General features: G+C 41.9%; 1 protein-coding gene across 1 annotated transcript; it reads right to left on the bottom strand.

The window, feature by feature from the left end:
* Positions 1-224: 224 nt before the first annotated feature.
* LOC146647141 (G patch domain-containing protein 2-like) lies at positions 225-25892 on the bottom strand. Its single transcript, XM_085391268.1, has 10 exons — positions 25828-25892; positions 23205-23852; positions 17871-17932; positions 17137-17295; positions 16741-16820; positions 16581-16645; positions 16450-16489; positions 16261-16352; positions 11033-11118; positions 225-3680 (listed from the first exon to the last, which is right to left on the bottom strand). The coding sequence occupies exons 2-10, from the start codon at positions 23846-23848 to the stop codon at positions 3535-3537; spliced, it is 1374 nt and encodes a 457-aa protein (XP_085247394.1). The 5' UTR covers positions 23849-23852; positions 25828-25892; the 3' UTR covers positions 225-3534.
* Between the last annotated feature and the right edge of the window lie 1617 nt (positions 25893-27509).

The following is a 27509-nucleotide window of genomic DNA, read 5'->3' as shown; positions in this document are numbered from 1 at the left end:
TTTAAAACCTCATATCAAACTATTTAGCTTCAATTCTATTTTACTTATACAGCACCAAATCACAACAACAACAGTCGCCTTATATTGTAAGGTGGACCCTACAATAATACACACAGAGGCCTTTTGCTGGTTGTTTCCATCTTGCAGATTTTCTACATCAGTCGGTAAATATTTGCATATCAAGCAACCTTCATCTCAAATCTCAGGCCACAATTTTCACAAAAAAATCCCACAAAAAATGTTGATCACCAAGACGTATTTATTGCACACAAATTCAGTATTCAAAATGGATTTGATACTGACATGGAAGAATAAATATATCACATATATCACTTATGGCATAAAGGCAAGATGTCCTTAAAAATCCCACTATCACTTGAAAAATACACAAATTACATTAGTGGAATTACACCTTCCTAAAACATCCATCATCCTGATTAGTCTATGATGTTGTTACGCAAAGTTTCCTCCATTGCAGAGTGTTCCCAGCTGTTCCCAGAATGTACTTTAACACAAACACAGAGCTGCACTTCAGATTTGATTGAACTTTACTATTGTAATGTCTCTCTAAGATCTAGCGACATGGTGCAGGCTTTCTAAGGGTGGAGTAATCCTCTTCAGATCATTTGCAAAGCAATTAGGCATGCCCCCACTGCTATTAAACATAAAGATAACAGCCTATGAGATAAGATGCTATTTTCACTACGTATCAAATGTGGATAGCTGCCTTGGGCCCCTGATATCAGCTAGATATATTTAAATCCCTGTAAATGAAATTAAAAATGTGATAGTAAAAAAAAATAAAAAAATTAGAGAGACATATCTAGTGTACTATCTATCGAGAAATTGCATTTATGAATTAAATGTTCTTGCACCTAAATCCTTAATTAATGGAGCTATAATTATCACATCATAAGTACTACACATTTTATGCAGAGCAAATTTAAACGCATGGCTTCATGGATAATATCAACTCTGACATTCTACAAAACAAGGTAAATATCTTAATACTTTTTAGCTGCCAAGGGAACATACTGTAATGGTCAAATACGTCGATCGTTGCCACTGTGATCATCGCAGGACCACGCAAGGCCAGATTACGTCGCTAAAAGGGCGACCGGATCCAAAAGGATCGCTTTTGAAATCCAGAGTGAGCTGAACTACGTTGATTCGCAACATGCATTTGTCAGCAGGAACCAGAGGGCCTCTTTTGCATGTCTTTCTATCATCGGTGCACACAGCAAGAAGTAATGCTACCGACAAGCAAGGTGCGGAGGGGGGGGGAGAGAAAAAAAAGCAAATTCCCTGTTGACCTGTGACCCTCGACTCAAAGGGGCTGCCATGCATGCATACAGAGGAGGTTCAAACAGAGTTTATGACTGCATTATCTCTCCTCTTCCTCATCACCTCTCCACCCATCAGTGGACACTAGAAGCCACCACGCCGAAGCAGACAGACCAGGCATCACTCATTCATTCGCCTCCTAGGTGCCTTTGTCAGGTGATTGCTGGCGGAAAAAGGAAAACAGATCAATACATCTCCCATGGGTCTGACAGGTAATCTTTACCTGGGATGAAATATGAGTGGTACTAGCCTGCTGGATTCCTTAACTGTAACAGGACAATTGACTGGCTGCACGGATGCCATTCCACCATTTCCTAGCCATTGGAAATTCATTTCGTGGCATAAGGTCTGGCTGAGATGTCATTATAGTGACTGTTAATTGCCGTGGTGGCATGTAAGGTGTTCCTCCCTCCTACTAATGGAACTGTATCGGACCTGATGCATCTTCCTCCCCTGTCAGAGCCCTGGCACCAAAACACATACTGTTGGATAAAACAACAGCGCAAAGCTCTCCTTAAAACACTGCACGGTCAATACCTGTCAACAAGCTGAGGGGAAGAACACATCACGTTATTGTTTTTTTGGTCTAATTATTCTTATTCCTATTAATCAGACGTATACCGTAAGCACTCCCACCTGGCCTGGTTACAACTGGCAGACTGAAGCTGCAGAAGGAAAAGCAGCAGCAGTAGACGGGGAAAGGGGTGGGCTGGTCTCTGCACTTTGACTGATTTCTGTGGCAGGATGTCTTGTGTGAGGCATCCATTTAGACTAGTGTGCACACACAGCATTTATAAATGTCATCCCCCTCCAACATGATCACATAAAGCCTTCTCAGATGGATTATTGCAGACATATAACTCATGTTAATTGGCAAATCTCATTCTATTAAATGCGATTCTTCCCTTAAATAAGGCTTTAAAGTGCCGGAAAAAGACGCGTTATGAAGCTGATGATTATGCACTTCACTTTACTAAGAAGATATCTTGTAATCAGTAGAGAAAGTGCATACCTGGTAACTTCTTTAGATTCATTAAACTTTCCTTTAAAAAAACATTCAAAATAATATTTCAATTCAAGTGAGAATTTCCGTGTAAAATGCATTTTTAACACTATTAAATGGAGTCAGGCTGTATCTTTATGGTTTGTCATGTATCTCACAACATGCACAGTATTTTCTTTTTCTGAAAAATAAACTGGTTGTTTACCATCTTGGCTAGTATGAATATTTTTGATCTCTCTGTATGCTGCGATTGATCTTTTAATGCATCTGATGCTGCGGGAGGTGGGGGAATCCATATCCTAAGGGGAGGTGAAAATACAGCGCGCACGGATGTCCACTCCCGTCTCCTAGAGCTTCTCCACTTCTCTCCGTTCGCCTCTGCGCTCCTTCTAAACAGCTCCAAAAGCAGCCCATCCAGCACAGCTGAAAAACAGGCTGTTCAAACAGATCTGCAGCTGGCCTTGAACTTTAAATACATTTGGGCAAAATTTGAATATAGAAGGTAACCTGGAGAGAACAGAGGCGGCCCTCCGAGGACCGCTACTACACTCCCTCTGTGTTGTGCTAATGAGCACCTTTGTACCAACTGTAGCTTTTCAAATCCATGCTAATAGGAGGCCTGTACTTTGTGCGGCTCGCTACCGGTGGTCGCCTCTGTGAACCCTGTAGCAGCATGTGGTAGCTAAACATTGTGATGCTCGTCTGTCTCGGACAGCCACACTAGAATAGAGCAGACTGCCCCCCTCCCTTAGCCCACCCATCCTCACCTGACCATCCTTCCCAGGGTTCCTGCTGACAAATGCCGTGCAACTAGAGTGGACATAATTGTTGGATTGTGCGGTAGCAGGTGGCCTGGAAACTCTGTTTGGAAACAGGAGGAGCTGCCGAGTCTAGAGTGAAACGAGGAGCCTCTTGAAGCTGCCTTCTTCCTTGAAGAGATGGCAGAGGGCTTAACAAGGCTTGATTGCATTAACATTTGTCATGCTTAATATACTACCTGGAAGGACTGGATCTAGCAGTAACATGCTGATTTGAAGACTAATGATTTGCTTTGTATTTTTTTACTTCTTTGTTATAAAGTTTGTGCAGCAATAGGAGTTCAAGCCTTTTTCATTCCTTGGCACAATAGCTTCTTTTTGTCACTTTCCTCCAGACTTCAGATGGTACTTCTCGAGTCCCATTCAGTCCTACTGGAGCAAAGATAAACTCTCAGGCTGAGCACAAGTGGAGGATTGTGAAGCAGGTACGCTTGGTCCCACAGCTTCGAGGGCTGAGGTGTTACCGGGCCCTTGTGCCTCTTCTCTCTGGTGATCCAGGTAAAAAGGGTTGTAAGCTGCAGAGGAGGAGAGAGAAAAAAAAAGAAAAGCACATATCATATTCTGGACATGTAACCAAACACTGAGAGCAAACAAAAAGATAAATAAATCACATTGCCCTTCACTGTTTCAAGCCTCTCAAAAATGATTAAATTTAGTACATGACTCACAGATCGCTCCCTGGTTTAGGTAGATGGAAATAAAACTTTGAAGCAATCCTCTTCTAATAGGTTAAATATTAATTTTGGGTCACGTGAGGCAAACCCGCTTCACCCCCATATGACTGTAGACGTTATTAAAAAACGAAACCTATCTGTGCTTCTCTTATGGTGGTTTGATTGTGTTTCTGAACTCTTAATTCATCGCACTTCACATCTCACTGATGACCTTCCTTTTTAAAGGATCCCATTTTCTCTTGATCTCGTGCACCTTAAAAGCTTTTTTCTCGCCGCGAGTGAAGAGAAATATCAGAAAGAGAGCCGGGACCAATTTTCGTGGAAAACAGAGGAACTCTAAAACAATTGCACTCGCTAACATGCCTTCCTGCTTTTCCTACTTCACTTTGATAAATAAATCTCTCCTGATCTCCGCCCACCCTCCCCACCAAAAAAAAAAAAGTTAGCGGCGGTCACACAAGACATTTGCCAGGCAGTCCCATAACATAGGACAAGGGAACTAGAAGTGACATTGTGGCTCGGGGCTGTCTCAAAGGATTAGGCATTACAGCATTCACTGGTATGTGCTTTTGCTCGTTCTCCTTATATCTGCTTGTGGCTCTTTCCAGATGACTTCTTCTCCAAACTGATCCAGCAGCCAAGATAATTGATTAATATTTCTTGAGGGAATGATGACTAACTGTTGCTGAGGTTCAACACAAACATTCGGGTTAAACATAGTCAGAGGACTTGATCAAAATTCAGGGGATTTCTTACTGGACAAATAGGAAAAAACAGCAGGAAACACTTAAGTCTGAGTATGTTAAAATGCATAAGACACACCAGATACTAACTCAAAGTCAAGGTCATGTTTAGGTTAAGGTAAATGATTAATATTTCCTGAGGGAATGATGACTGATTGCTGCTGAGGAGTATGCACATTTGTATTTCCAATCAAATCAGCAAACATTTAAATAAATAAATATTTTTAAAACTACCATTTCATACGTTAATACTACTATTTTAAAATGCTTTAAAGTTGGAACATTCCTGCTGGTGGAATAATCAGTCTTCATGTTTCTCATATTCAGCCAATTACATTGAATGCAGTGGTGGAGGAAGTGCTCCGATCTTTAATATATGTGTGTTTTTATGTGGAAATCCTGAAATGTAAGTCCTGAATTCAAAGTTTTACTTCAGATTAAATGAGCTAGTCCATTAGATGGCATAAAAACTACAATATTTTTCTTCATATCAACTGATAAATTATCTTGCTTCCTTTTATAAATCACTGCTTTGGTAGGTTATAGATATAGTTTTAGATATAGAACAAAAATAAATACTGGGTAAAATTTAAAAACAAAATAGAATAAAGTGTTTTGCCAATTATTTAGTCTTTAACTGAAAATGCTACAAAAACAACATAATAAATGCTTACGCTGAAAAACTTTAGGTTCGTCTTCAGTTCAAACTCACAGTATGATTGTGTATAAATATTGATATGACAGCGTCACACAGCTGCTGCAGATTTGTCGACTGCACATCCATGATGCAAATCTCCCACTCCATCACATCCCAGAGGTGCACTCGATTGAGATCTGGTGACTGTTGAGGCCATTTGAGGACATGTTCAAGAAACCAGTTTGAGTTGATTTGAGGTTTTGTGACATTGTGCGTTACCCTGCAGGAAGCAAACATCAGACAATGGGTACACTGGGGTCAAGAAGGGATAGGCATGGTGAGCAGCAATACTCAGGTGGCCTGTGGCATTTAAACAATGCTCAACTGTTAATACAGGGCAGGATTGCGCCATGCTTTCATGTTGTTGTTTACACTAAATTCTGACCCTATCAGCTGAATGCTGCAGCAGAAATGGAGACTCATCAGATCAGGAAATGTTTTTCCAATCTCCTATTGTCCACTTTTGGTGAGCCTGTGCAAACTATTGCCTCAGTTTCCTGTTTTTAGCTGACAGGAGTAGCGCCCAGTGTAGCTTCAAGGTCCAGCGTTGTGCATTCAGAGATGCTTTTCTGCTACCTTGGTTGAACCAAGTGATTATTTGAGTTACTGGCACCTTCCTATTAGCTCAAAACAGTCTGCCATCGAGGAGGCATTTTCCCCCACTGACCTGGATATTTTCTCGTTTTTAACAATTCTCTGTGAACCATAGAGATGGATATGTGGGAACAAATATTTCTGAAATAGTCAAGCCAGCCTGACTCATGTCAAAAACCATACCACATTCAAAATCACTGAAATCACCTTTTTTCCCTATTCTGATGCTCGGTTTAAAGTTAACCAGGTCATCTCGATCACATTTTAATACCTAAATGCATTGAGTTGCAGCCATGTGATTGGCTGATTTGCATTTAAAATCATATTAACAACTATACCTATTAAAGTACTCAGTGAGAATACACAGGTTTAACACTATCTAAATCAACATGTTTACTAAGCCCTGCTTATTTCTACCAAAAAAATGCCAAATCCCATTTTGAATGTATTAACTCAACAGTAAAGAGCGCATGGTAAACTTTGCAACCCAGAGCTGTCACCACTGACAACATTTAGTGCATTTAGTGCACGATGGAGGTCCAAAACATGCTGACAACATGTCGTCTTTGTAGCAACTATACTTTTCATATAATAATATAAAAATAGCATCCAAAGTGTACCATGTGAAGAGATACAGGTTTAGCATCTTAGTGTATTAATGTGATTACAAGGTAATCTAAAAATGATGAATAAAAGATTACCACCTGCACTCAACTGGTTTTACGTCAAGGTCAATAAAGACATTACAATGCAAAGGTTTTCAGTCAATGGGAGAATTACAGTACATACATTTATTGTGGACGATAATGGGAAGTTGAATGGAACCATCTTACCATCTTAATAAGCTCTCATGTGATGCTCTCTAAAAACAATCATTGCAGGCCTTCCTGGAGCACTCCCCTTCCCCCCTTTATTAATCAGCTAATTACACATTGACAGTAATGGGCCTGCTGATTCCCACACTTAAATGAACAGGGCTGAATAGCTCTTTAATGATTAGCCTTTGTGTTTCTCTCTCTCTTCCGTGTACTAACACACACACACACACACACACACACTCTGCTCTTTTTGCAAAAGAAAATAAAAAATAAAAGGGACGTTCAAATCAGACCTCCTGGTGAGAAGGGTTGCACACAAACAAGAAGCACCTGACAGTCTAGCCGGGTAAATCTACCTCCAGAAGAATGAAAGAATACAAAAAAAGAAAAACAATCAGAGAGGTTTGTGGTTATAGCACATCAACTCATGTGGGTTTCAGTGTTAAGCTGGGCCTCCAGCAACAGTTGAAAAAAAGAAAAAAGCACGCCATGAAAGTTTGGTAGAGCCGTGCAGGCAGGTGCAGGTGGAGACGGAGGGGGGGTTGAAGGACAAGAGCAGGGTGTGGAGTGGAGCCGGAGAGGGCGAAATAGTGCGGTGGGCTGCATTTCTGTCAGCAGAAGTGATGGCTGAGTGGTAGCGTTATTTGTCTTGTGCTGCCATACGGCCCTCGCACCAGCCTGGGCATTAATGAGAGGGGGCCGGACCGGGCAGGAACACGGCGGGCCTCCAATGCAGGTGATCTGTCACGCAGCCGTCTCGCTCAGGCAAGGAGACACATGAAGACAGAGGGGGAGAGGAGAGGCAGCAAAGCTGACCGTGGGGCAGGCCTCCACATGGACACCCACATGTGGTACTTACCAACATATAAAGATAACAAGCGGTCTGACAAGGTTAAGCGCAAACTGACTTCAACCGCACTTATTTAGACAAAATCTTCCTGACGTCTAACACACTACAGAAATTAAGGCTTTTTTTTAAACTAGCATCGACTTTATAGAGATAAAGATGAAGGGCATTGTGCGAGACAGCAGGGGAGGAGTAAAATTGCAATAATTAATTAGTCTGTGTGTCAGGCCAGCCAAGGATATTAAATTCCATCAAGATCTTTACACTTCTTGATTCATCTCTTGACTCACAAATAATCCCCCAATTGTGTAGCGTGTACATGCTCTTCATACTAATTCACCATCAATGAGCGCCATGTGCTAAAATGCACAATTCGCTAATAAAAGCCAATGCAATTATTAATACATTTATAATTGCAAACTTTGATTTTGCATTTTTGTAATCACTTTTTTAAAAATACTTTTCAAATCCTATAGAGCAGAAATAAGGTTTTCTTTATTCCAAATCTAGTAGGGGCTCGGTTGGATTTCTGGGTGGATGGAGGTGGTGAGAAAAGTAGAAAATGGTCAATTTAAGGCTGAGAAATCGAGTGGTCATCTAATCCAAACAGATACCTGGCTTGATAAGTTGTTGTCTTTTTTTTTTTCCACAACAGGCTTCAAGCACTGCCGTGAAGGTGCTAAAAGGTTAAAGAAAGAAGACAAAGCAACAGCTGGGTACCACCTCAGTGATTCCCTATAGAGTCCTGGAGGATACCTTCAGTCGCAGACTATTTTCACTCCTGATTACAGAGTTTCAAATCAGCCACTAACACATACAGCAATCCACTTCCTCTGGCTAACTCGAAGACTCAGCTGTCGTGTTCACTAAACGCAACACGGCGAGCCGTGCTGCGCTTTTTACTGAATGCAGTAAACAATCTTTCCATGCAAACAAGATGTTTACCAGACAGCGCTTCTGCTCGATAAATCACCGAATCTATACGCGCTCGTGTCACAACGGCAGCAAACCAAAAATTTTTACACAGAGCGTGTGAAAGCTTGTCAGGGTGAATGTGCATCTCCTGGTGGGAGGTGAGATTACTGAGGAGAGACATGGTGCAGCAGGCTGCCAAAGTAAAGATTTATACAGAGCAGTTGCAGCTGCAGAAACTGACATTGGACGACATGGGATGCATGATAAATCATGGTGGACAGGGGGCACTAGACTCAAGAAGCAGGAAAACACTCTGAACAGGGCTGAGGGGGATGTGCATATCAGGGACTCTACTTCTGTCTTTTACATATAAGATGATAAATATATTTATTTAAGATGATAAATATATATATATATATTTTTAAAAAGCTTTATGATCATTTTTACACAAAGATTACATTACAATAACATATGAAGAATGACTACAGTAGACCGTGGGCCTGTTAACCTTTGACAAACAAGGTATGCCCCTCGTTCCGCATGCTGAGTATCAGAGGGCCTTAAGGGCCAGGGGTCCGTCCTTTTTTTTTTTTTAAACTTTTATGTGAAGCAGTTTAGCACTTGGGAGGTGAAGGACGGAGTCGCTGGCCCCTCCATCACTCGTTGCAATAAATGGATGCAATCTGTATCCATGTAAAGCAGTGGCTGTTTTTAAATTCCACCTCTTTTATCCAAATGAATGATGGACCCTGGTACAGTGCACTGTGGAGCAATATTAATATACATCAGAGGCCTGCACCCCTCACTAAATCAGAGAACCACCAGCATTTGTTATTTAAATGACAAACAGCAGCTGCAGGAGTGGAGCACACAGAGGGGACGCGAGAAGAAAAGGTGGACAAACCAATTCAGATTTCAATCCAGCAAAGACAAAAGGCCCCGAGCCATCAGTCTAATGAAAAAAGGCAGCTCCACTGGTCTAAGCACACACGCAACGCTGGCTGCTCGGAGTGTAAGGCAACTGTGACCATGGAAAACACAGCTCATGAGTACATAAGTAAATGCAGTCAAATATAAAAGGGGGTATAGATGTAGAGATGAGGAGAAAATTATTAGCCCCCCGCCACATTGAAATGAAAAGTTTGTCAAATGCTTTTCCTACAAGTGAGGGATTTTGGGGCAATTCTAAACATACTTTCCTTTAGAAACCATAAATAACACACAATAACAGAATTACTTCAGAAATAAAAGAACCAGGCTCAGTATTATTATCCCCCTGAAAATCTGACTCCTATGCAATGATGCACTTTTTAATGCTCTCACCTTGTAAAGTCACGTTAAAGCTGAAGCATTCAGAGGTTCTCTGCAAGCTCTACAAACTAACATGACTTTCAATTTTAAAGGACTGTTTTTAATGCATGGCTGAAAAGCTGCAGCAGACACTAACTGCCTGAAGTGTAGAAACCATAGACAGCACCAAATGCTGTTTCCTCCAATGAGATGTTCTGCTTTGCTTCTTGTTTGTGGGTCTCTCTGCATTCACATCTGTTTTTAAATCTCTGAGTTCTCACCTCTTACATGGAATCTTGTCACCGCACTTTCCTTGTAGTACCAAAAGTAATTTTGGCTGGTGCAACATGTTAGTAAATCTGACCCTTGGAATAAACCTCAGATCTTTTATCTACTTAAGATGTCATAAAAAAACAGAAGGGAACATGCCTCGTTTGGCCATGAAACAACTTGGTAATTGTACAAATAGTCTGAAAGCCTCTGAAAATGAGGGACTATGCATGAAAATAGATACCCATGGCATCAATTTCAAAATCCAGCATCATCTTGTTCTCAAGTGATCATATTCAGAAGATTTTTAGAAAATGTTACTGTGACCTTGAAGATTCAAAATCATCCAGAGTATTTAGTAAATGCACTTGTGGTATCAACTTGAAAATTCCAGAAATCTTGACCTCCAACCTTAAACTTGAGGCCAAGGTCACTGAGATTCAAACTGAGGTCTGACATTTTTAGGAGCTACGTCTATTGTATTTGGAGCTCCTATGTCACCTCATTCTCGAGGTATCGCATTTACAAACTTAGGTGTCCACACCCCCGACTCGCCCGCCCAGCAGCATGATGGCTATACCCCATCAGCCTTTTACAGCTGAGGGGTAAAAATGGCTCTAATTCCTATTAAAACGGACTTCAACCATATATGTTACATACTGACTGTATAAAAGAAAATCTACCATGGTTTTATACAGAGGCAAAACTTACAAACTAAAGGTGTTATAGAAAGGAAAATAGTTAAAAAATCACCTATCACCATTTTGAATGCTACATTTAACTCCTGAATCATTCACTAAATTTAAACAAATCTTTTTGGAACTGGAGGAAAAGTGAGGGCATCAATTAAGTAATTAGAGTTCATTATTGAGGTGCAGTGACATCGAAGTAGCTTTACTCGCAGCATGGCTAAAAAACAAACAAAACGCAAAGGTATAAAGTTTTTGCAATTCAAACATGATACTTTTACCTCATTCTCTGAGCTGCGTCACGTGCTAAACTGGGGTGGAGAGTGTTACCTGATGAAGTGATGGACACAGCTTCGGTTTCCCTCCGCTTCCTCACGTCTCCTGTGAACAGCAGTCCTGGAGTGAAACTAGTCTGTCTGAGTGAGACACAGAGAGGGAAAAAAACAACACATTACTCACAATATTATGATGCAGCTCCGACCTAGAATAAACACATAAACATGAAGAAATTTAATAGTTTCGCAAAAGTCGATAAATGCAACCGCTGCACATTTGCAAACGCTGCAGCTTCGCGTTTCACCTCAATACAACTTTGCCGTGTGTTAATTTTTCTTCATTAATGTATATTTTCACAAGAATAATGTGAGATGCTGGGGTGCGAGCGCCCGAGTCATCGCAGAGTTCACATAAACAAATTACACCTGCTCTGTGCCTCCTGTGTGTCATATGTCAGGGGCCCTGAAATAGGAAAAGCTCCCCCATGAGCTTAATAGCCCTGACTTCTGAGATGTAAAGTTAAGGTCAAGGTCTGTTCCATCACAAGGGGGTTGGCAGCAGCTGATGTGATCAGGGCAGTGCGAGTGTTTGTGTAGAGCAGAGAGAGGATGAGTGAACCCTGATAAGAGACGCTGACAGACTTAAATATTTGAGCTAATTTAGCACCATAAAGAATGATAAGCATCCTTTATGAAAATATGGATAAAAATGTAAAAATGAATTCATGGCAGCTCAACAACAAGGATGCATAAAAGATCTCTCTCTCTTTTTTAGCTGGTACAAACCAAGACTGTGGCTACCTAAAGCTCAACCCTAACAGGCACATGCTACAATGAGGCCCCGTCAGACCAGCCTTTTAACTGCGGCGTGTTCCATGACCTCAGCACCCATAAATCACATGACGGGTGTGCAGGCGCTGGGCGTTGAGAGCTGTGCGGAGCATGCTTTGAGCGAAGTCTCTATGTTGTATAATCAATAGATATAAAAATAAATGGCCTGACCGTTATTCTCTCCCTGCTACCCCTCTCTAATAAAATCCCAGTAATGCATATTTCATTTACTTTTATACTTATTGATTACCTGTACTCCAGTTAGTAAATCACGCGCCTATCGATCCCTCAATCGTACCTCTGTCGGACAGCACATAACCAGCCATTTGCGCCCCTGATAAAGAGCTCAGGCATTGAACTCCTCACAGTAAATCTTTGCAAACTAACTTTTTAATTCTAAAATCGATCCACATTTAAACGTCGCATTATTTCACAAGGCACGCCCGCGGTATTAAAAGTAATACCCTGATGCATTTGGTCTTAATGTGTGGTGGTCCATCCCTCCATCTCTTTTCTCCTCGCGCTGAGGCCGAGACATGTTGGCCCCCTCCTCAAGCGCCCGCCCGCCCACCCCGGCGTTACAGAGAGCTAAGATGCAGAGTCACTTCTAGTCCGCCAGGGGCCCAGTGAGCCACTCAGCACAATGCTAATCAAACATGAGAATACCATCAGCTGCCTCATTAACCAAGGAAAAACACTACCATTCATCTCAGAGCAGAAACCAAAGGCTTTGTATAAGCCTTTTACATGGCTCACTGCAAAACTGAGAGAAATGCTTAAAAAAAGCACAACAGTGTTATTATTTAACATCTGTTTCTTCATCAGCTTTAACAGCTTGACAGATGACGGCCTACATTTACTGAAACTGTAATGAGAAAGCAAAGATTGACTCAGAGGTAATGAGCAAAGAGAAAACAAGTACAAAGTAACAGAGATGGTCGGCAACTACTAAATTCTACCACAAGGACACTGAGGGGGAAAAAGTGTCCAAAATAGATTTTTTTCAGGTCACATGAGACACTTTTAAATGCAGTGCAGTCTCTAAGAGAGCGGGGTAAAACAGCACTGACACAGGGTCAATTGTAATTTTGGCGCCCACATCCAAAAGCAAATATATCAATTAAAAATAATAAATCAAAAGAGGAGTGAAAGGCCGCTGTTACAAAATGGCCATCTATTTTCATTAGGTTACATGGCGCTTCAGGTGTGAGCAGGATCTCAAGATTAATAGAGGCATTCAAATGAATCAGAAAGGATTAGGGTCTCCAGGGAACATAATCAATAGCTCCAAATCAATAATCAATAGGCCACTCACACCAATATACTAACTGCTGACACTGTGATCTCACAATTAAAAAGAAAACTGGGATAGGGATGGCATAAGACTATGATTTATCTCACAGCACAAGTGTCATTTAGGAATAAATAAGTCAATAGATAAAAGCTGCTGCCGCCTGGCTCAGGTGGGAGATGGTTGTGCATTTTAACGCGGCTCAGAGCATTACAGCCAAAATCCCACAAAGCATTGCGCCCATTCACGCGCAGATGCGAGGATAAATGGCATGCAACCTTACGCAGCCTTTATCACTTAATATCAAATGTGTGATTGCTGCTGTCGGCTTGCGTACAACAAAAATCACAATATCATCCCAACAATACAGCACAAGATTAAATGCTCAAACTCTGGCCACGGAGAATTCACTTTCTCTCAAGGGTGTCTAAACAAAGAAAAGTCACGCGTGCGGTATGGGGGCTGAGCGCTGGAAACTTATAACACAGGTGAGAGTTACAAAACAAATTATGCGAATCACAAACTGACGGTTTGTCTAAAGTTTGTCGAGAACGGCCACGAGCGACGGCTCTCGTTGTCATGCCGAACAACATTTCTAACTGTTTGTATGCAAGAGCATTGTGGAGAAAGTCTAAAGTACCCAAATGGGTGCAATGTGTGCAAAGCTGGGTCATCGGGACAAAGCTGCCATCTCGCTGGAGAGCGGAATTGAGCAGCTTGGGGAGATGGATTCAGCTCGTGCCGTCCAATGGGACACATCAGAAGCCCCTCTCGTCAATCCCCCTCTCCCTCATTCATTTGGGAGTATGATTTATACTTTTTGAAGTGAAGGGTCTTGAATCCCACTATAAAGGAATTAAGAGGTCTCCCCTGAGTCTGTCATTCAAATGAGAGCATGGCAGGGATATGAGGGCTTTTTAATAGAGAGAAATTAGTATTCACAATGCCTTAAACTAGAATCTGAAGGAACCTTTCAGGTGGAGAAGAAAGGGCCAGTTTAGAAAGAAAGCCTTAAGAAGTCGGGGGCTTTTCATAGCAGCCGTGTTTCTGCCCCTCATCAAGGAGCCACGGAGCGCTCTGTGAAATAACCCAAGAGAGCGGGAGGAAAGGAGTGCGTGTGAAACAAAATTAAGAATGCGCCATAAATAGGCAGAGTGAAAACAATACAATGAGGAGTCCCACAGTCTCGAAGCCAAGAGGGCTGCTCGGCTTCTCAGTAGTCCCCCATGCAGATCCAACAGTTTCTGGGATGACTGGGAGCGATGTGATGCTTTGACAAACATCTCCTGGATAAACCTTTTTAAATGTTTCCGTGCAGTCCCAGAAATGCCAGCATATTAATCTGCATTACAACTATGTCAACATGTAGCATTTCTCCATTTGCAAACGCTGACCTTGAAAACGATTTAAAGTGACGCAGAGCACCACCTGCATGTTATTGTAAGTTTAGCTCAGACTTTAGGCCAAAACAGGCAATGTTTTGTTTGGGATTAAACTTTAACATTATTTTCTCACCTTAATAGTTCATTACTTTTCCCTAATTTTATGAAAATCTTTTTTTTTTGGGGGGGTTGGGGGGCAGATTCCACATTTCTGAAGTTTACTGCATAGAACTGCACACCCCATCTGTTTGGGGTTTACACAGTACAACTCCTCCAAATACATTTCTCATACTTACGTCGGGTTTTTTATTTATATAAATCATCATCATCAAAATAGTATTAGTTACCAGAATTTCATTTCATTTGCCAAAAAGTTATCTGTTGCAAAGCGTAAAAGGAAAAAAGGCCCAGCTATATAGTAAGCAGGATTTCTCCAGGATTTCTGCTTTTTCACTCATTTTCAGTCCAGTCCTTGTACCCAACCATTTCCAAAGGAATGTTTTTTGCTAGTTAGGCCAAATAATACTGTCCTATGAATCATTCAAGCATAAAAATGCACCTATTTGAAAAGATGAACCAGTTTTTTGTCTACGCATAACAGACAACTTAGCAAAGAAACCATTTTAAATTGCTTCTTTAGGCACTTTGTTACAAGCAGCCTGTTGTAAAAACACAATTTTTCCTATTTCTGTAGCCAATTCTATGGAAATTGCCAAAGATAACACGGTTTGAAAGATATAAATTGTATTTTTGCACAAGATTCTTTCAGCCAAAACAAAACAGCATGATGTGCAGTGGGTCCTCCTTTTTTTGAGCCACCACACAGTGCCATCTGGAAAAGCATTTGATTGGCAACAGCTTAATTTTTCAGCTTGACAATGATTCCAAACACACTTAAATCCAGTTAAAGAATACCTGGATAGAAAAACTATCAGTCATGGATTGGCCTCCCCAGAGCCCAGACCTCAACATTATTGAGGTAGTGTGAGAACAAAAGGCAGCCAACATCCAAAGAAGAGCTTTGAATTTCCTTCAGGAAGCCTGGAGAACTACTCCTGAAGACTACTTAAAGTAGTCTTCAGAAAGCTGCCTAATAGAGTTCAGGCTGTGTTGAACACACACACATCAAAAATTGACTTTGAAGCTTGTTCGAATTGTACAGACTGTTTTTACCTTATATACTGTATTTTCATAATGTTTCAATAAATCTCTACACACATTTCCCATTTTCTAGAAAAATATAACAGAATGAGGAATGGCTCAAATGCATTACGTAGTAATATATTTGAAGAATATATGTAAACACAGTAGTTACAGTATGTGTACCTCTGAGTCCTACACGTCACTGCCAATAGTTTACATGAAGCATCGAATGACGATTAATTTCCTTCTAGAGTAGTTACAATGTGAATATTGCAGCTTTGAAGCATGAAATGAATTCAGTGAATTGTCAGGCACAAGAGGGAAAACAGTTGTTTCCTGACACACACACACACACACACGCACACACGCACACGCACACACACGCACGCACACACACACACGCACACACACACACGTGCACACGCACACACGCACACACACACACACGCACACACACGGTCATTTTAATAAGGAAGGAGAAGGTTAACACACAGAGTCTCATCTGAACAGAAATCACTCCAATTAACGCTCTGTAACTGATTCACTTAAGTGAGCTGGTCATTGACTCCCCCATCAATATATTGAGCTCTGATTAAAAGGACTGAATGGTGCAGGCGTGTGAACAGCATCAACTACCGGTTTCTGAAGACCGAGGAGGAACATCTGAGATTGGGGCTCTCTGGCACCATGTCAATAGGACACACTGGTAATGGGCACAAAGGGTTCATCTGTAAAAATGAAAGAATCAATAATATTTAGAATATGCAGTTTATTTAAAAAAAACAAACATAATAAAGCTAAAAAAAATGTGTTATTCTTGCACACCTGGCTTCGGTCTCGTTTTCCAACAGAAGGCAACCAAAAGCTAGAGGAGATAAAGAAAAAACGATCATGGAAACAAATACAGTTGATGTCTAAGAGTTATGTTTCTAAGATAGTTTTAAAAACTTTCGTACTCTCTTTGGTAAGGATCCTGGGAAAAGTGTCTCAGTCGCTCTACAAACACTGGCATGCTGCTGGCCTATGAAAAACGAATCAAAGATGTACAATAAGAAACAAAACACGAAAACTGTGCAACGGTAATTATTGAAGAGGGAAATTCAAGCTTTCTTTAACCTTGCTGGGAGGCCGCCTCCTATCCCTCCTGACGCAGCATGCAGCAGAGCCAGCCAGTCGTTTAAGACGTGAATGATACCCTGCAATGGCACAAAAAAAACAACACTTTATGGTTTAGCAAAAACATGAATAAAGGAAAAACTGAATTGGTTACACTAACAATATAATCAAAAATTCTGATTTTATAGCATTCTTCTTTTTTTAAACAAGCAAAAGAATTTATAGGACAACTCAAGTGTCTCCTGTAAGCCAAGGTAGTGATTTGCGGACCAACGCTACATACTGACGTGGTACCAGTCAAATATTCAACAGCGCTTTATTGCAGTGATAAAGATGCAGACTCGAGCGTTTCAAAATCTAATACTATATCTAGAAGACAGAATTGCTCTTTGCAACCTCGGTCAGAGAGTCGTGCAGGTTGCAGAAAGGCGGCTGAGGAATGGTTGTCCTCAAGGGGAAGCTGGCTGTCAGAGTCCCAGCTGGGCAGCAGGCCAGCCACACCCGTCCCAACTCCACAATCCCCCTCGAAGAACCAGTCACTCTGTTCGTCATCACCTGCACAGAGGGGAAGGGAAGATCTTCCATCAGTTAGCAAATCACTCTGACAATAATGAAGATTGTCAAGCAATTTGTTGAAAACATTAAGTAAATATTAGACATAAGCTACAATAACTCTCATTTAACGCTGTGTTGATGTCTGAGAGAAGCTAAGTCACTGCACATTTTTAGCATCCTACAAGCTGCGGGGTGAACTACTCCTTTAACTACGCATTACCAGACAGCACCGGGCTTTTCCCCAGACGGCGAGCTCTTCTCAGACCTGTCACTCAGCAAAGCGTACACAGGAACCATGCCTCTCACAGTCAAGGTGTAGTGACAACTGTTAAATCAGAGGCCGCCTGGCCCCACCACGGCTAATGAGATTAGCAAAGGCTTCGGCGCTCATTAACACGACATGACAACGTCTTATTAGAGTCGCCTGGGTGCCCAGCAACCGGCCCATTGTATCTAAACCGCCTTCTCTAGCCCCAGCATTCCCTCATAGCCGAGCAGGGTATTGTCCAAATATGACAGCTCGTCATCGTTCTAGTTTGAATCCATGTTAATAATACATATTTGTCTCTTAATACCTTGTCCTCCTTCATCATTGGTGAACAGACCAGGGTCGCTGCTGCATGTGCTGCTGGTTTCCCTGCAAAGAGAAAAAACATCACATGTGAATGATTCCCATTGAAACTCCTTCTTTAACGTCAATATCAATAAAAATCTGAGGATCGGGAACTGCACTTTGATTTGTCACCTCGTAGATTCTTTAGGTCAGGCAATGCTATAGCATCTGAAAAGTGAACAATGAAAATCCAAAAATGGCTATCTCCTGTAATGTCAGTATCTAACATGCAACATTCAATAATAGAAATAATGAAGAAGTCTGGATCTAGAGGTCGACATAAATGGAAATGACACAAAGAGACAGAGCGTGCTGTGATCTCCCTTGTTGTGATAGCAAACACAAAGGCATCAGGAGAGACTCTGATCGAAGCCACTGAGTGACATGAACAATCTAATTGAATATCCTCCGCTGTCAGCTCCAATCTAATCTGGCCTGCGTTGTGGAGGATGACAGGAGAGCGAAACGCATTCCCCTGTCCGCCCCTCCCTCTGGGTGTGCCCCACACGCGGATCGACCCACAGACGTGCCGCCTCGACAACTGGCCGACATCTGCTGCGTGGGCTGCCTCTGCACAGACCGCTCCGTTGCCGGTCCTCCCCACGTCCTCGGGGCAACCCCCGTTACGCTCCCTCCACACCCTCTGTGCCCCCTGCCCCTCACCCAAATAACTGTGGCTTTTCTTTCTTTTTCACATTTCATCCTCCTCAAACTGGGACCTCCAGACAGTTCAAGGTCAGAGGATAAGGAAGGAGCAGTAAGAGATGAAGAAAGAGGCCATTTTTTCTGCCGTTGTTTTTAAATACATGTAGCACATGGGTTTATTGATTAACTACACGCTGCATGTACTGTTCTGAATACCAGTAAGCCTGGGTGACTGGTTTCTAACACACACACACCAGTTTCCAACAGCCACAGTACTAATTGTTTTAATTAGCTTCTGTCTGACCACTTTTTTTAAAGGAAATATATATTTTGGCATATATTTGATATATCATCATCAGCTTGAGCGCCACACACTGGTTTATCCATTTAATTAGTCAAATTGGTATTCATGCAACTTTTTGAAAGAAACGGCGCTTAATTCTCTTGACCAGCTTGCATTTTGCTTCCTGTTTATCAACGCTGACCTTGCTTGTAGGAGAGAGCTGGAGGGTCGGATATGCGCTGATATGGTGCTTTGCCATATTGCAGAAGCCTGTCAGTGATGACAGGATCAGGAAAATGTCCATCCAGCCTGTCTGCCTCCCTAGCCAGATGGTCCTGCAGCTTCTTCCCTAACATCCACAGGAAGCAGATGTGAGAGGGAACAGGCCTCTCCAGAGAATCTGGAAGATGTCTGCCCTAACCCAGCAGTCCTAAACCGTCCCTCCCCTTCAACCTTCTCTCCTCACCGATTCCCCCGGCCTCTCCTCAGCTGTACCCCACCTCTGGACATATCAGCTGGCATCTGGAGCACACAACATCAGAGGAGGACACTGCCTAAAGCTCTACAACAGCCAACACCTGCATTCCCCCCCCACCCCCCTTTTATGCTCTGGTCTATTACCTTTCACAGGAATTTCTCAGGATGTTCTTTCCCATTTTCAAATAAGAAATCTGTTTTGCTTCATATTGTGGGATTTTGTGCAAAGTTTGAAAAAGAATCACAAGTATAAACAATTAATTAGAGACTCCCATTAAGTATTTATCCGTATTAAAGGTGTAATGTGATGTCGCTTGAAGCAGCATAGGGCCGATGTGAGACCGTTTCCATTAAGTACTCTAATTAATGTTATAAATAATTGAGGTCCCCATTTTTCTTGGGACCAAAAGAAACACCTCTTCTTTCTTCTTTGACCTTTGTTGAGAAAAGTTGACAAACGTTTTGAGCAAACTTGGTTTTGTCTCGCTGCATGCAGCAAGAAAATCCTTCCATGAAACTGCAGCTTATCTGATCAAATGTAACAATACTTTTCTGTAATAAATACCATAATTAGAATAAATATGCCCAGAAAAAACAAAGACAAGGGCAAAACGAAATTAAAAAACTGCATTCCAGCACTTAGAAATGGACTTAGCTTCCCTCACAGCTGTATTGTCTTATTACAATCCAAAGAGTTGAAGCAAAACACAGTATCCAGATGAGCACTAATCATTAGGCTATAATCCTCAGCTCCTGGGAGAGGCAGACCAGTTTGCACAGAGATTACAGGCAAGCCGCCATTTATTGAGCCTGGGCTCATTCTGCAGAGGAATAAAGAAGAGGCAGAGTCGGAGGGGGGCAAAGTGCTGATAACAATGGATCTGTGGGCTCTTCAAACAAGCCGCCCCAACCCAAATCCATGCCCTCTTCCATGGGTGTCTGATTATAAGGTTATCCCACCCTCCCTGAGCTGCAGTAATTGGATTAGTCTCAGAGATTTATGAAAATTAACTTCTGCAGATGCCGTGCTGCCCCCCCCCCCCCCCCCCCCCCCCCCCCCCAAAAAAAAGCCCTCCTCACTGAGTTTTTAAAATGTAAATGATATCAGTAAGAGAGAAGTGCCCACAGTAGATTTTGTTTGCTTTTGATGCCAGGGATGAAATCAACAACACCAGAAGCAGCACACAGCTGGAGACCAAGGCCGAGCCCGGGACAGCAACTACCCACAGGTGAGGCCTGCTTGCTGGGACAGCCTGGGTGCCAGGTGGCCTCACTGCCAGCAGGCTGAGCCACGTCTAATCAAGGATGTGGAGCCCAACTGGAGCTACCAACATCTGCTCTCCTTGCACTTGGGTGGCTGAAGGCAAAGCCCTGCTCGGTGTGCACACAAGCCGAGTGACCTTGAGATGAGGGAGATCTTAGAAGACCAGAGGCTCCAAATGAAAAAGGTTAAAGGAATGAATCAAAACTGAAAGAAGAAAAAAGTCCAAGTGACTCAAAAGACATTACAAGAATGTCATGAGTGTCTGACATCAAATGGACCGTACACTCTCAGAGCATAAATATAGCCGCTGTACCACTGTCAACCCCTCATCACCGCTGCCATTTGTTCATATCCTTTTGCCTCTGCCAGGACTTAACCATTAGATTGTTCAGCCCTCAGTACAGTGTGGCAGTCTACTGAGCAGCAATCAACAGTGGTGGCGTTGTGCAAGTGAGAAATGATTGACAGCGTGCCATGGTGCTCCCATTTATTTCTTCTCCGGAGCTGTTTTCTGTCAGAACGGCTATTGATTTTTCCATAAAGTAAGAAAACAAGTACCGTTTAGGGGCTAGGGAGGTCAGCACAAATTAAACCTGAAGATGTAAAGCCTTCTCTCCGTCCCATTATGGGTTCCCTCAAATGTCTTCTTCACACATGTTTTATGTGATCAACAGACAATGAGATCAGCAAAGGAAATATGTTATGAAAGTCCACTGGATGGCATTAGAAATGGTAAACAGGATGTACGACGCTTCAAAAAACCGACTCTGTTCCTGTGTATCTGACCAGCACTGAGAAGCATTTGTGTATTATAACTGTAACTGTATTGTAGCATTATATCCCTGACAACCCAATGACTATAATGTACAGAAATGGGATAGGGTGTGTGTATATCAGCTACTGCCTCCTGAGTCAAGGTCCGTGTCTGAATCTGCTTCCTGAATACTCTCTACTCTCTGCTATTGTATTCAAATGTTAAAATTCAGAAGTCCGAGCACGACATGGTGTACTCAAAAAACACTTCTATTATGACAAATAAATGCCACCGACATGCACCACTGCCTAGATACTGAAGACGTGCATCTATTAGAGTAAAAATCAGTCATTAAACAAACTAGGCTTTCATAGCCTTGTACCATTTTGTTTAGGGGTACTAAGAGACTATCTCATTTTAGCTATAATCACAAGCAGTTTTTCAGGTGTCACCTTGTTTAGTTTGTGCAACTATGATCTTCAAAGTAAAAAAAAAAAGCAACCTTGGGGCCTGAAAAGTGAAGCCACTTTGTAAGGACCTAAAACTGCAGTCCCCCTAGTGGCCACTAGAGGCTCAGTCCAAAAGCAAATCAATCCTTGCAGACTCGCATGTTAAAACCCAGTAAAAACAAACATGTTACACACTGGGCTTTTATAGCAGGGCATCTGCATGGGGATGCTTTCAGTTCTTAATGACCTACTCAGTTACATCTTATAAAGGCTTAGAGTTTGGATCATAAGTGGCACGACCTCTCTGAAAACGAACATGTTATATATGATATATGGATGTATAGTACCTACTACTGCAAGATAAATAACCATAATGTAATATGGAATTAAGTTGAAGCATATATAAAAATCTAATGCAAAGAAATTTACAGATGCATAGGTGCATTTATAGATACAAAAACTACCTCTGTACATGTTAACGCCTCTTAAATGTACAAAACAAGGAGAAATAATCTAATTGTTTTATTTACTTCTCAACACACAGTACTATTAAATGTGTATATTTAACAGAGAGCGGTGAATGAAACTTAAATTGAGGTCATTGGTAGTTTTTGGGCTTAAGCTAAAGCAACATATGGTAATGTTTTCTTTACTGTAGTAATATAATGTCCCTCTCTGCTGCCAGTTACAGCCACATTTAGTTTTGCTAAATAAAATGCGCACAAGACGGTGCACTCTGGGACTGTGGGACAGGCACAGCTTTAATTACCCAGCCCAAGACAGGAATTCATTTCAAAACAAATCAATACCACGCCAAGTCACTCATTTATTTGTGACAATATTTCTTGAAAGAAAATAATGAGCTGGCAGATGCCCGGAGGCATAACTATCAAAGATCCCTCCCTGATGATCATTTCAGCTATACGAGATGAGGATGAAGAGACTCTATCATTCATTTTTAATGTCAACTCAATACTTTAAAGCGGAGTGGCATGATTGTGATACATTTTTTTCGGTTTAGTTGAGGACATGCTGAATATTGACAACTGGCTAGATGGAGACAGGCATTATAGATCATCCTAAATGTCGCCTTGTTTAATTGCTTCTGTCTGATAGTAGTTATGCCCATGACTTTTATGTTATGGGTTTAACTGCCTTGGTAACTTTCAGTTTAAAGGGTAAAAGGGGCTTTTAGAGTTTTGAGCTTCTTTTTCAGCATGATTTAAATTGAGACTCTTTAAACAAGGGCAGGGTTAACATTTTGCTCGCTGCACAACTGTAAATTAAATGTTGGGTTCGAAAAGCTGAAAATGTTATTTTTCACAATTAATGAGTCCAAAGTGCTTAATACGACTCTTAATGTTGGGTTGAGGAGGCCAAAAGTTGGGTTTACCTCAAAGAAAGAAGAAAATGTAAAAAATTACCCATCAGACATGTTCTCGTCTGCAGCATCTCTGTGCTCTTTCTTTCTCTCCCAGCACTCCTTTCCCATCAGTCTGGCTCTTTCAGTCTTTCTGTCTGCTCCCATCCAACCACCAGACCGCTTCTTTGATCCTGACAGATGCCGCACCTTAGAAGGCCTATTCCTCTGTTTCCTGTCCAAGCCAGAACCTTTTAAAGTGGACTGCAGTCTGACGGTTACATTTGAGGTCATGCGTTTAACTTTCCTCCGCCTCCTGAGTGGACGTCCGGGGTTATTCTCAGTGAAGGAGTCGGACTCTGGCCAGGAGGACTGCCTCGCCCTGACTGAGCCTCTCATGAGGGACGGCCATCGGGTGGATGCGGTCATATCGTCAGAGTCACTGCAATTGGCCACAGAAGTAGTGATGTTCTCCCTGTATTCTTTAGCCTCGTCCAAGCTGGACTCGGATGCCTCGATCCAGCATCGCCTGTGCTCTATCGGGTAGAGGGTGGACTCGCGAAAACGCTTACGGCCTCTGCGACGGCGGATCTGACGGCGTTGCTGCAGAGGACTCAGTACCATTTCCTCCCACAGCTCTCCTAGCTTATTCTGTTCTGAGGTCTGCTCCAGTGCAGATACCAGGTCCTGCACCAGCTCATCCATCATGGTGCTGGAAAAGAATGGAAATGTTAGTGACCAGTTAAACTCTTTGGATGACTTGTCATGTTAAATTGCAGGTTTAAAGCGCAGGCTAGAGGTTTATATGAAACAACAGAAACGTCCGATGTACTTTTCTAATTGATTATCAGCATCTTCACTCGCTGGCCAGCAGGCACACATGCCAAACCTCTTGTTAATGCAAATATCTAATCAGCCAATCACACAGTACATTTAGGCATGTAGATGTATTCCTGTTGAAGTTTTAACTGAGCATCAGAAAGGGTAAGAAATGTGACTTCAGTGACTTTAAATGCAGTCACATCGACTGGTCCCAGTATTTCAGAAAGTGCTGATCTACTGGGATTTTCTCACAACCATCTCTAAGGAATGGGTTATGATGCCAGAGGAGAATGGGTAGACTGACTTTGAGCTGATAAAAAAGCAACAGAAACTTTAAATAACTACTCATTACAACCAAGATGTGTAGAAGAGCATCTCTGAATGAATCTGCAGAAACCACACTGGATGACACTGCTGTTAGCTAAGAACAGGATACTAAGACTACAGTTCATACAAGGTCACCAAAACTGAAAAGTAGAAAACTGGAAAAATGTTGTCTGGTCTCATGATTGCCCATTTTTCCTGCAACATTTGAAATCAAATCAAACACTTAGACCACTGCTGGTGGTGTAAAGGTGTGGAGGATTTTCTTGGCACACTTTGGGCCCCTCAGTAGCTTTTATTGTTTAAACACCACAGCACACCTGGGTGAACCTGTGCCATGAAAAATGAAGGCAGTTTTGAAAACAAAAGGGTGTCCAATCCAGGACTACCAAGATGTTCCTAATAAAGTGCCCGTGAGTGTAAATATTCAAGGTGTAAAGAAAACAACAAGTCAAACCATTCATTGGGAAAGTCTAATGGAAATAGTGTATTTGCAGGTTGTTACTTTGCTGGACTTGCCACTAAACGACACGCCATTGTTCCCTTTTTATTTCATATATTTCTACTCTTATAATTATGTAATCATTAGTGCAGCAGTGGGCATTCTGCTAGGACAGCTGGGGTCCACCTGTCCCTGCAAATCAATACAAAATTGCTTTCTTTCTTTATGGGCGGGTTCTCTTATGGTTTGAGGAAGACATAAATGATGTGCCAAACCCTGCAGTCACGAGAGCACCATTAAATTGCCAAATATGGAAGTATCTATTGAAAGAATGGTTTGTGGCTTCATTTGGAGAATGAGTTGCAAAGTGAAACCGCTCCGGAGGGACTTAATAATGCAGTTATATGTGTTTCTAGTAATTTGTTACCTGTTTGTGTATCAGCAGCATTATGAACTATACCTCCCCAACCATCTCAGGCATGATGACTGAGGTCCATTTCAGTAGACCCAAGTAGCAGTCATAACCACATTTTTAAAGACATGGGACAAAAAACACAAACAAAGACAGAAACCCACCACCTCCTCGCAACAATCACAAAGTAAATCCACAATAGCTTTAGCGCTATAAAACATCACTAGGTTGATTTCCCCCCCTTTAAGTCTAGCAGCATAAATTCGTGGTGGGCTCATCATCACCGGAATTGCTCCGTGTTTGATTGCAGCGGTGTAGAAAGCGCTGCATTTACGAGCATTTGCAGGTCATCATCGGCTTAAAAGAAAAGAAAAACGATTGACATCACGTTTTATTAGCAGTAAAGAAAAGCGACTGTGTAGCTGTGCAACATCAGTGCAGCACAACAACAGCTCAGGCTGGCTGTAGTATCCGCACGCTCGGCTCAGCCTGTGTTACATAACAACAGCTCACACGTGAGCTCAGCGCAAGGACAGCCACACATCTCTGTGTCCACTGCTGACAACAAAACAAGCGGTTTACACGCGCTGAACACAACGGCCGCCTCACGGACACGGTGTCCGCGGATCTATTCGGATGCTATTTAACGCCAGGGAGAAGACACCCCTCTGCGTTTCGAGCACTCACCAGTCGCAGCTTGTCTTGTTTTGTTTTCAGCACAGCTGGGACACCAGACGCACTTCCGCCCTGCAGTCCAGCCAATCGGGTGGCTCCGCCTCGCTGTGACTCCGCCAAACAAAAAAACAGTGCGCCACTGCACAGTGCTGCCGAAATACAGCCTGCAAGGCAGATAACACCAGCGTCTGGTCACTATGGCATCACTTCAGGAAACCGACGGAGTGCTGGTGTGGAAGATAATGTGCAATAATAAAATAATAATAAAATGTGCAAGTTTTCTTCCATCAGCGTTTACAAAAAGTTGTGGGGGTAGGAAAGGAGGTCTGTAGGGGAACTGCATGCTGACGGTCACAAGGGGCAATTAGAACGAGCTTATGCTTATTTAGTTAGTGAAGTACCTGAGAAAGTCCCATTCAGTTTAGATCATGTGTGTTTTTCATAGACTAAATGTAAAACTGCATCTTGTATGTTTTGTATATCTTTAAAGAAATAGCTCCATGTTAACGTCAGACCACCTCTCAGTGTTAGTAGGTTGACTCTACTCCTGTTTTGCTGGGATTTTTTTGCTGGGTAACTTTAGCTGGATACCTTTGCTTCCACTGTGTAGAATTCAGAGGTTTTAGAAACTATGGATTGTTATCTTTGCTAAACACTGCTAATGCACTGTTTTTCTATGTTGGTCAAAAATGAAACTTAAAATTGTGCACCCGTGAGTTGGAGATATAGTGCGAATGTCTTAAGATACCCTTATTTCTTTGTAATTTTCCTTGCAAGTAGCCAGACTTTCTTGCCATTTTTGAAGTGGTCTTAAAGATTTGTTCTTCAAGCTTTCAGAAGTTCTGTCAAAGTTCTTCTTTGGACATTGGCTGATTTTTCACTCGTTTTCAATCCAGTCCTTGTACCTGATAGTCTGATAGTATTTAATATGCACGAAGAAACAGAAAAAAAACCCAGCAGAGACCTGAAACAGGACCTGAAAGATGCATCTGGCCCTCAGGATGAAAGTGTCTGATTGGCAACAGCTTCATTTTGCAGCATGACAGTGATCCCAAACACACTTCCAATGCAGTAAAACCATAAGTAGATAGAAAAACACACAATTACAACACCATCAGTCATGGATTGGCCTCCACAGAGACTGGACCTTAACATTATTGGAAGCAGTGTGGGGTCAAGAACAGAACAAAAGACAGTCAACATCCAAAGAAGAGCTTTGAATGTCTTCAAGAAGCCTGGAGAACTATTCCTGAAGACTACCTAAAGAAATTACAAGAAAGCTGCCTAAGAGAGTTCAGACTATACTGAATAATAAAGGTGGTCATACCACACAGTGACTTTCAAGCTTAATAGAATTGTTCAAACTGTGTTTTTGCCTTATATACTGTATTTCCATTTATGCTTACACATTTTTCAATTAATCTCTTCACCCATTTCCCCAAATAAAGACACAAGGGATGGCTCATGACTTTTGCACAGCACTGTGTAATATTAGCATTAACCAAAGTCAACTTCATAAGTGTGTTACCTAAATCTGAAGTCAGCAATGCAAATACTCCAACAGTGAGGGCTGACTTTGACTGAATGAGGAGAAATATTGGATGCTATAGTAAACCGGGGGAAAAACATTTTTCGTCCTATTTTTTCATCTCGAAAGGTAAAAAATCCTACTAAAAAATGCCTGAAGGAGACTT

Source organism: Rhamphochromis longiceps, linkage group LG19 (genome assembly GCF_057381845.1).
Source record: "Rhamphochromis longiceps isolate RC_006_pf linkage group LG19, R_longiceps_female_GT1.1, whole genome shotgun sequence".
Lineage (NCBI taxonomy): Eukaryota > Metazoa > Chordata > Actinopteri > Cichliformes > Cichlidae > Rhamphochromis > Rhamphochromis longiceps.
Note: the sequence above shows the minus strand (reverse complement) of the source record. Positions and strands in the feature narration are given on the sequence as shown.